This window comes from Ursus maritimus, unplaced genomic scaffold, assembly GCF_017311325.1.
Source record: "Ursus maritimus isolate PB19 unplaced genomic scaffold, ASM1731132v1 scaffold_2, whole genome shotgun sequence".
Taxonomy (NCBI): domain Eukaryota; kingdom Metazoa; phylum Chordata; class Mammalia; order Carnivora; family Ursidae; genus Ursus; species Ursus maritimus.
In genome coordinates, this window is record NW_024424452.1 from 38,286,434 (window position 1) to 38,296,900 (window position 10,467).

Genomic DNA, 10,467 nt, shown 5'->3' on the forward strand with positions numbered 1-10,467 from the left:
AGGGCACCCTCCCAGGCAGCGTACTGGATGAGGTCGTGACATCCCCAAACACCGATCCTTAGGCGTGGGAGGGTGCCAGCCCCGTGCTGTGCTCCACACCCCCACTGCGTGTGTGCGCACTCCACGTGCATGTCCTCATGTGTGCTCATGCATGTGTCATGCGTGTGGCATACGCCCACGTGCATGTCCTGCGCATGTGTGCTCGTGCATGCCAGTGTGTGCATGTGGTGTGCTCATGCATGTGTGTGTATGCGTGTGTGCACAACATCCATGTGCACTTGTCCTCATGTTGCATGCGTGTGTGTGCATGCGTGTGTGTGCAGCCCATGCATGTCCTCGTGTGTGCCATTGGCATGCCCGTGTGTGCTCGCCGCGTGTGTGTGCATCGCCTGTGTCTCTGCCATGTTCCCTGAGGCGTGCTAGCATGGCCAGTGGGTGCCGCCTGCTCTGTGACTGTCGGTGAGGAGCCACTTGCTGGGCCAGGGGCAGGAGAGGGGGCACCAGGCTAGCCGTCCCTGAGCATCAGGTGGTGCCCCCAAGCGGCGAGCCACAAGCAGGACTCTGAGCAAACACCCCAGGACCCAGGGCGCCCCCTCCAGCCCCCACTGCCCCCTGAGCTCCACAGAGACCCCCGGCTGCCTTCCCAAGCCGTGCTGATCGCAGAACAGCTGCTTGGCTATCGAATCGCCTTGGGCGCAGACAGACGCAGCTACGGGCAGTGCAGGAGTAATCCTCACCCTCCTGGGGACCACAGCGGCCACGAGAGAGCCCTGAGACTGACTTTCCACCCGATTTAACCTCCTCCCCATTCCTCCCAGCATGGCCCCCGTCCCATCCCTTCCCACCCGCCTGTGAGGGCTCCTGCATATGACTAAGATGAGGGGGTGTGAGTGTGGTCCCAAGCGCCCGAAACAGGCCCACCCGGAGGGTCCTCGGGTGGTTTGAGGCCCGGAGGAGAGGCCCTTCCCTTTTTTTTTTTTTGAGGATTTTATTTATTTATGTGACAGGAAGAGACAGCCAGCGAGGAGGGAACACAAGAGCAGGGGGGGTGGGAGAGGGAAGAAGCAGGCTCCCAGCGGGAAGAAGAGGCCCGATGTGGGACTCGATCCGGAATGCCGGATCACGCCTGAGCCAAAGGCAGGCGGCCTTACACGCGCACCCGGGCGCCCCTGAAACCCCTTCCTGCCTGAGCTCTGCGTTCTCCCGAGGCCCCACCAGCATCGAAAACCTGTGGCAGGAAATCTCCTTTCCAAACAGACGTGAAGCTCAGAAAGGGGTGCGTTTTGAAGAGAAATCGGGTCCAAGACACTGGTAGCCATGAGTGCGGCAGGCAGTGCTGTAAACACCCGCCAAAGGGCAGGCACTGCACACTGCCCCCAGCTCAGAGGGTTCAAGCAAAGAGAAAACGCCCGGTCCCTGTCGCCCCAGCCTACCGTCCCACCAGGGGAAGGTGGGCTGGCGGGTCAGAAGGCCACTGGGTCAGCCTCCCCACAGCTGCAGGAGGGCGAGGCCGATGGCCAGTCGGGGACGGAGGAGTCACACCCCGGCCGCACAGACCGGACCCATCACGGCGCCCTGGCCACTTCCCCGGGCCCGAGCCCCACTTCCCCCATGTGTGGCTCTCTACGGTTCTGTCTCCACCCACGAGCCGCCGCTGGATGCCTCCCCTGCCCCGCCCAGGACAGGACGGGCCGCTAGATGTAGCCTGGGAGACCGTCAGGAGCCCGCTAATGGAGAGACGCCCTGGGGCCTGTGCCACCGAGCCGAGGAGAGGCCAGGATGGCTGGCGAAGCGGCAGTGGTAGGGAACTTGCTAGATCCTGGGCCCAGGGAGCGGGACCCGGCCTTGGGGGCTTGGAGCGACAGCAGTGTAGCCTGCCCAGGTTCTGAGGCGGAAGGTCTGAACCCAGTGCAGCGAGGCTCGCCTCCTCCCGAGGCTCCGGGGTCCTGGGCCTGTGGCCGCCTCCCTTGGGCCTCTGTCCTCACTCTCCAGCCCCTCGGCCATGCCCCTGCTGCACCACCGGGTGGCTCACCACCCAGCTGTTCTAGGACCCTCACCTCCCAGAGCCCGCTGGGGCACCGGGACTCACGCCATCTCCCTCGATGCCCAGAGACCGTGGCTATGAGCGGCCAGAGCCTGAGGAGGCTGGCCTCACCGGTCTGCCTTCCTCTCCTGTGGAGAGGTGAGGGTCCCCATGGATGGGACACACGCCGGTCTCCCGAGAAAGCTTACAGTGGCCTAGCAGAGCACTGAGCTGCCTGCAGCCTGCACGCCTGTCCCCACAACATTTGGCGCCCATCGGGTTCTGCCCCCACCCCACGCAGCCTGGTTTCGGGTCACAGTCCTGGCGTGTGTCCCTCTCTTGCAGGCAGTGTGTTGAATAGTTACCTCTGTCTGGCCCTGCCCCACACCCAGCACCTTGAGTTTACAGTGGGAGAAGCACCGCGGTACCTGTGTAGGCCACTTCCATGGCCTCACATTTGAGCAATGCCCCCTTCCGATAGGAGGCCACTGGAGTAGAACATGCTGGACCCAGTCAGGACAGGGAGCATTGGGTCACCTGGAAAGTGGAAGGGCCAGGCCTTGCCGCACGGCGCTGGGGGCGTAAAAGCAGCTGCTGGCCCAGGAAGGGCAGCCAGGCTCCCACCCTGCCCCCTCAGCCTCCCCGCAGAGCAGGCACGACCCTCCCTAACTGGCGTCCTGTCGCCTGCCTTTGCAAGGTGCTTGCAAGGGTCCCAAGGAGCACAGCCTTTGCTCTCCCTCCACTTTGCCTCCAAGGTGCTCCACAGGACAGGGGTCAGACAACACAGCAGCAGCGAGGGCTGGCTGGGCCAAGCTCGCAGCACCTCGTGAGCATTCGCCTCCCTAGGCGTTACCAGGCCCTGACTCTGGCAAGGGACTCCTGATCCCCGGGGAGGCCAAAGATGGAGACGGAGATTCCTCTTACCAACACAGCCATGTTAGCCCTCTCTGAGCATCTTGGGAGGTGCTGGTCCGTCTACCAGAACCCCAGCCTGTTGCCCCTTCCCGTCTGGCCGCCCCTGGGCGCAGCTTGGCCAAAGCTATCCTGATGCGGCCTCAGCCCGGGGGCCGTCCTCCCTGTCCACACGGCCCCGTGGTCTGGCTGTGTGCCAAGAACCCCCTCTCTCTGGCCTGCCTCTGTGGGCCCTCAACCACAGGGGCCACAAATGGCACTGCACTGGGTTCAATGATGTCCTTCCCATTCCAGGTCCCCCAGGACCTCAGAATGTATTTCATGTGAAAGGTCTTCACAGATGTAATGGGTCACCTGTAACGAGGGATTAGGGTGGGCTTTAGTCCAATGCCTCATGTCCTTATAGGAAGAGACACAGACAAGCAGAGGAAAGATGGCCACTGTTGGGGAAGGCTCCTTGCTGCTGTTCTCCGCCCCCTGGTTGTGTTGGAATGACTACGGTGGCTACACACTCTGAGCTGTAGGCCCTTCATTAATGCCCTGTGCCCCCAGGGTCAGGGAGCAGGACCTTGCAGCCAGCGCCTCCCAGCCACAGATGGAGGTGGGAGCACTGGGTGAAGGGGTCTGTGGGGGCCAGGCTGGAGATCCCTGCTGAGGGTCTACAGGCTTGGGGGGAGGGTCCCAGACAGAGGAGACCCTGCAGAGCCCCAGGGCCCACGAGGGGGGAAGGGAGGCAGATTTCCAGCAGGGCCTGGGATGTGCAGCAGCAGCGGGAGCCTGTGGGGAGGGGCCTTCCCAGCTGCGTCTGGGCCAGGGCGTCCCCAGGCCAAGCTCTGGTCACCTGGCCGGGTGGGGCTGCCCGCAGCTGCCGGTGCGTCTACCCTGCAGGCGTCCACACCCTCCTACCACTGCTGTGCGCCCCAAGAGTTATTTCAGGCGCCTGGTGGAGACTCGACCTGTCTGGCCAGACAGGGCACTGCCCGCCCACGGACCCTCTCTGCCAGGCCTCCCGGCCCTGCCAGCCAGAATGACTCACACCCTTGCGGGGCCGCTGGCCACCTCAGTGCAGGGCAGCCCCTGAAGGCTCTGCTCCCCAGCCCCTGCAGTGAGGAGTCCCCTGTGCCAGGCCCTGGGAGAGCAGGCCAGGAGCTGGGCCTGGAGGGTCTCGTCCAGCCCCATGGCAGCCCCCAGACACCGCACCTAAGCATCTTCTCATGTGTGCTCCTGCTAGGTGCAAGGCCCCACCTGGAAGGTCCCGGAGGCCTGGGGCTTGAGGTCATGGCTCAGCCAACCGGCCTCTCTTCCTTCTCTTTACCCGGCATGTCCCACTGGGAAGGGAGAGCACCCTGCATGGCTGTCCTCAAGCCCCCTCCGGGTCCACACCTCTGCCCCTCTTGGTCCATGCCATCTGCTCTGGAGCCAGGGTCTCGAAAGCCCCTAGGATTGGTGACTGGGCCAAGGGGCCCAGGAAGCTTTGGGGCCACCGCCCCAAGTCTGGAATGCCAGGACAGCCGGTGACAGTTCCTGTATGGACAGGGACAGGAGTGACCAGCTCGCCTCAACTGGTCATTTCCTGCCCAGGGAGGCCGGCCACTCGTGCCATAGGGGACAAGAACGTTCAAGGTCCTGTGTCCTTGGGCGGGGTGCAGAGTCACATCAGGAGTCCGGGGGACCTAGGCCCTCTCCAGTGCCTGGGGCTAGCGGTGGGTGCGGGGAGGGGCTCCCTTGCCACCCTCCAGGCCAAGCCCTTCACACCACCCATGACTCCCTTCAAGACGACCCCAGACCTAACTAGAGCCCCACCCATCATGTGCCGGGGAGCCCCAAAGCCCCGTTCCCAGAAGGCGACGGCGGAGTCAGCCGGCCGCGGGGCAGAGAGCTGAGCCGGAGCTCCCGGTGCCACCTCGCTCCCCCACACCGTCTTCAAAAATTCAAATCGGCACAAAGTCGAGAAAATAAAAGGATCGCTGCCCATTTCAACTTGCAATTCCCATCCTACCTTCTGATTTACTGGTTACTGGAAAGTAAGCTCTACAGACGGGTTTCTGTAAAGGACTTGTTTTGGCGAGTTTATATAGCTACCTTTGTTCACATAAAAATCTGGAAGCCGCCGCCCCAGCTCCGCCCTGCCCCCCAACACTTGGGGAGGTATTTCTGCTCGAAGCGGGAGCCAGCGCAGTAAATTCTGAGGAGGGATTTGTTTAACCTTTCACCCCGAGGCAGTGAGTGCCTCGCGGAGCTCTCTAGAGCTCTGATGTATTTTGATAACACTTGGCAGGGCCGCTTTGGAGACTGGAGAAAATCCGCCAATAGGAGCTGCGGCAGGGTGGGCTTGCGCGCAGACTGGCCCCTCTCGTGAAAAATTCTGAAGCCTCACGGGTCCTGCAGCAAACCCATTCATTCATTCATTCATTCATTCACTTGTTCATTCATGGCTGACTTTCCTCTCTAGCCAGGTGAGCTTGCTGCTAGACTGGACCATGAAAGATACTGCCCCGGCCCCAGTCCCAGCCCCCACCCACCCTGAGGCCGTGGGCAGGCCATGGGCAGGCCATGGTGAATGGGGGCTTTGCACACACCCGCTCCGTTGCCCTCAGAAATCAGGAGGAATGGCGGAAGGAAGAAGGAAGGAACAGAGAATTTTTGCCTCACTTCAAGTCATCCTACCAAGCATGGGCCACCTTCACAGAGAGTGAGCCCTCCGTCTCTAGAGGTAAGCAAGGAGAAGCTGTTGGGTTCAGGAGGCCCCAGGGAGCAGGGTGAGCCAGGTGAGCCTGGGGTCTCTCAGGTGCCCCCACCCCCTGCTCAGTGATAGCATGCTTCCGTGGGCCTGGGTCTGCAGCCTCAGGCCAGAGTCTGCTTCTTCCTGCCAATAGCAAAGATTTGGAAGGAGGTGTTGGACGGACCCAGGAAGCTGGGAACGTGCGGACACACATCCACACTGAAGACCCAGCGCCTGATCGAGAGGCCCAGCCAGCCACCCCTGACCTTGGGCTTGTACAACTGATTTCCCAGCCTCCACACACCATCTGGGCCTGGATGACTGTCCCTCCACAGCCCTCGGCCAGCAGGGGCTGCTGCAGGAGCAGGGGAGAGCAGAGGGCAGGGGAGAGGTCAGGAAGGGGCAGTCTTCTGCTCACAAACCTGAAAGACGCCTTCTACAAACAGAGCCTGAGGAAAATGCGGTGGGAGAATTCTCCTAGTGTGGGGGCAGCAGGGGTGCTCCCACAGCCTCACCTCTGCCCGCGGAGAGCTTGGCCGGGCCCAGGTCAGAGCGTCTGGCAGCAGCCCCGGGTCGCCCGCCGCTCGGGCCGCCATGGAGGCCCTGGCGCCGCGCTTTGCTATCAATATTGACCCGGCCCGGGGGGCAAACAGGGCTCGCAGTGCCGCTCACACGTGCCCACTGCGCTCCTGGGCCCCTGCAGCTGTGGAGGTTATGAGCCACCCGGGCCCACGAAGGCTTGTTTGTGTTAAAAATAACAGGGCTGCCTTCCATGAAACGTTCATTCATGGCTGCTGAAGGGAGAAAGCCCTGGGATCGAACCTCCCGGAGTGTAGAGACTCACCGTTGTGCTCGCCTCGCGGCCCGGCAGGCGTGCAGCCAAAGGCAGCCGGTGCTGGGCACCCTCTCCCTGGCGCTCCTCCTCCACCGCCCCTCCACTCGGCTCGGGGTCTCGGACGCCAAGGTTCCGGTGGGGAGGCGGCGGCGAGCCACGCTGTGCCCGTGCGTCACGCTGCGCTCCAGGCGAGGTGGGGCGTGAGCCAGGGAGGGCTGGTGGGCACATATCAAGGGAGAGAAGCTGCGGGAACCCTCCCGGAGCATGGCCATGGGCTGCCTTAAGTCACACTGCACTTGACCTGCAAAGATTTAGTAAAATAGTTAGTGGCTTCCTGTCTTCAGTGGCCAGGCAGGCACACGAGCGCCACAGACGGGAGGCTCAAACAGGAGCGTGCATGACACCTGCAGGCTGGGAGCTGGAGATCCAGGTGTGGCGGGGCTGGATCCTCCGAGGCCTTGGCTTGGCGCCGGTGTCCTGCCGGTGTCCCCCAGGGCCTTCCCAGGCTGTCTGTACTCTCATCCTAGAGACACCAGTCCCAGGATGGGGGCCACCTAATGACCTCATTTTACCTTAATCACCCCTTGGAAGGTCCTGTCTTCAAGCGCAGTCCCATCTGAGGAACCAGGGGTTAGGACTTCAGCGTAGGGATGTGGGGGACACACTGGCCCGAAAGAGCTTCCATCTCTGACAGTTGCCCCAGGGGATGTGGGGATAATAATCACCCCTGGGTGCTCAGGACTTTGCAGTTTGCAAGCACTTCCAGGTCCGCTACACCTTCAACCTCACAGGTAGGGAACCTGATGTTCTCCCATGTCCCCAGGCCCAAGATGGGGATGCAATGCTCTAACCACCCAGAGGCACCGAGAGACACACTTGCTGTCCGGGGACCCGGGGACATGTAGGATGCGGGTGGTGGGGATGGTGGGGCTGGGAGATGATTGTTAACTGACTCTCTCCACCCCTCAGGAGTCCTGGTGCCGAGCCTCTCTGAGCCTCCAGTTTCCCCACCTGGAGGTCATGAGTGTAAGAGCCTGTGTCTGAGCCGAGATGAAGCGTCCTTCCTGCCGCGCTGTCATCACTGCCAGCAAGCAGCTGTGATCCAGAAATCACAACCAGTGAGCAAAGGTGCACACGGGGCGTGCGGCACCCCCTCCCCCAGGCAGCCGCCACAGGCCTGAGTGCCAGCGCGTTCCTCCCCACCCTCCCCCTCGGGGGCCACCCTATGCCTGTCCGGCCCAGCCCACCATTCACCCAGGCAAAGCTGGGGCTGGCCACGGGGATGCCTGCCTGACACGCCATGGCCTCCTGGGAGGCTCCCAGCAGGGGCCCCCTCTCCCCCTAGGCGTCCACCAGCCTTTGGAGACATGCCTGGGCGGCTGCTCTGATTAATGAGGTCCGATGGCCGAGGAATAATGAAAGGGTACTTTGTCGGGGCTTTCGGGGACGTTGGCTCGTGCAGCATCCAGGTGCTGTCTGGGTACGTGGTGCCGCGTGGGACCCTGGGCAGCCAGCGGGCACTGCCCCTCCTGGGGCTGTGTCTGGGCTCCCCTCCCCAGACTCTGGCCCGCGGGCAGCACTTTCTGTGAAGCCAGGAAAATCCCGCCAGGGCCTGCCTCCTCGCAGGGTGGTGTGTGACTCTGGGACGGGTGACCCCTGGGCCACATGGGACCGCGTGGATGAGTACGGGGTGTGTCTGCGGTGCTCACCAGGCATGCACATTGCACGTGAGTCTGGGGGGGAGGAGCGGGGTGCTCCGGACCTGACATCAGCACCTCCCTGGAGATGGAGTCCTCGGCTCTGGGCCGGGTCCCGGGATGCCTGCCTGCTGCCGTCCAGGCCTCAGAGGCCCACCAGCCCTCCACACCCGCTTCTCCCAGCTGTCCCGGTCCTCACCCTGCACCCCTAGCATGGCTCAGGCCCCCAGACCCCAGCTGCCGGGCCCCAACCAAACCCAAAGCTGTCCCCTGACCGGGAGGGCCTGGGCCTGCGTCCACTGCTTGGCAGAGGAAGGCCTGAGCTTTAGTCCCATCTCCGTCTCCGATGAAGCCTGCTTCCCGCCCTCCGGGCCCCTGGGACCTGGCTTTGGCCTTTCAGCTCTCTGGAAAGGTCAGATCTGTCTTTAAGTGACCACAATGCAAGCGGTCTGCATGAGTCACCCCAAACCTGAGTCACCCTGGCTGCCACCAATGTTTCTGCTTTAATGCGTTTTCTTCATGGAGGTGAGAGGAGCCGTTTAAAAGTGAGTGGTTCTGTGGTGTTTCGTGCTTTCCTGCCGTCACGCGACCCTCAGTTCACTCAGGCTCCAGGACCATGTCCATCCCCCAAAACAATACCCCAGCCCACCCTCAGCCACCCTCCCAGCCTTCCCCGCCCCCACAGCCGCTCATCCACTGTCTGTCTGGATGGTTCATAAAGGAGCAGTCACACAGTGTGGCCTTTGTGAGTGGGTTCTCTCACTGAGAGTTCCTGCGGGGGTCAGGCGTCAACCCCCACCCTGTCTGAGTGGGTGTGGCCGAGTCTGGTCCACTGAGCTGATGGGCCATCCTGGGGGCATCGTTGGGAAGCCAAGGCCCAGGGCTGTCTGAGGACAATTTGGATCTCACTAATTTTAAACAGCCCAGGTGTGGGGTATCAGGGTCCTGGGGGCGGGGTGCCAGCTCCGTCTGGAGACACTGGTTTCCCGGTCAGGAGGTCGGTCCACGTCTGCTGTCCTTCCCTCCGACGGCCAGCCCCTCACACTCCAGAGGCAGGCTGAGCCAGGTGTGAGGCCGCCCGTGGCCCAGCACCGATCCTCTGGGGCCGGCTGCCAGGGACGCACAGAGGCGCTTGACAGGCCGAGCGTGCCCAGCGCGACATGCGATGACAGAGGCAGGAGGCTGTGTCTCCAGCCCGCTCAGGGTCCCAGCCCAGGCAGGCCGTGCCCCCAGCCCAGTCTCAGTTTCCTCCACCCCATCCCTCACTCGACTTCCAGCTGATTTTCAGCCGGCATTCCAGGGAAAATCAAATCCTCCCGGTAGAAACGACATCTGTCCAAATGAGTTTTCTGCGTCTGGTTTTAAACACTTTGGGAAGCTCCGGGAGAGAAAATATGGTTTGATTTCTTGGCCAGGCGCAGACCCGAACTTAGCCCACATGGCCTGAGAGCCCGTCTCTGAAATTCTCCCCGGACACAGCGTGTCACGGAGGCGCGTCTGAAGCCGAGCTGGGCCAGAGCCTGCGGACGAGTGGCCTCTCTCAGGGCCTGGGGCTCCTGTCGAGGCACTGCTCTGTCTGAAGGCCGGGACCAGAGGAGCTCAGCGCTCAGAGCCCGCCCGTCTGGCGTGGACGGACACTTGCCAAGGTTGAAGGTGCTAAGAAGCCTGGGGCGGGGCAATGTGATCCATGCCCCACCCCACCCCAGTCGGTATCTCTCCCTGTCTCGACCCCCACGGCCTGGTGGCACGTGGATGTCCGTGGTCCCCTCCTGCCTGGAACCGCCCATGAGATAGTGTGGAAGGACGTGGATGCAGATATGAGGTCCTCGTGAGCACCTGGGCTCATTACTTGCCTTGTCTGAGGTCAGAGGTGTGGGTCATGCCCACCTGTGGTTGGGGGATCCCAAGTCCACAGGCAGGGAGGATCTGGCTGCCCAGAACCATGCTGAGCGTCCCCAGGAGGCTCTTGCAGACTGTCCCAGGCCAGGCTCTCAGAGGCTGAGGCCACACCTGTGGGGAGGCCCGCCAGCCTCCCAGGTTTGGGGTCATGGGGAAAAGGCCCTCCTGCTCCAAGCCCCTGGAGTCTACACGCCTCCCTGCACCCCACATGGACAGAGAACAACCTGAGAAGGCCTCACCAGTCTCTGATGCCTCGTGGCCCAGGAGACCCGGTTCCTGACAGCAGGATGGGAAAGACCCCACCCAGGCTCTGAGAGACATCACGTGCTCAGCTCACCTCCAGCCCTCTGTCGCTTGAAGCCCCTCCACTGGTCACAGC

At 62.6% G+C, this 10,467-nt stretch overlaps 1 protein-coding gene across 1 annotated transcript in view; it reads right to left on the reverse strand.

Annotated features, from left to right (window-relative positions):
- LOC121103633 (transcription factor SOX-8-like) overlaps positions 1-6,764 on the reverse strand; it is an 11,321-nt gene extending 4,557 nt beyond the window's left edge. The window contains exons 1-5 of the mRNA XM_040634461.1: positions 6,502-6,764; positions 6,173-6,360; positions 4,319-4,459; positions 2,452-2,511; positions 1,434-1,494 (exon numbers count right to left, since the gene is read on the reverse strand). Coding sequence (XP_040490395.1) covers positions 1,434-1,494; positions 2,452-2,511; positions 4,319-4,459; positions 6,173-6,360; positions 6,502-6,764 — 713 coding nt within the window. The remainder of the gene's footprint in view (positions 1-1,433; positions 1,495-2,451; positions 2,512-4,318; positions 4,460-6,172; positions 6,361-6,501) is intronic.
- Positions 6,765-10,467: the final 3,703 nt, after the last annotated feature.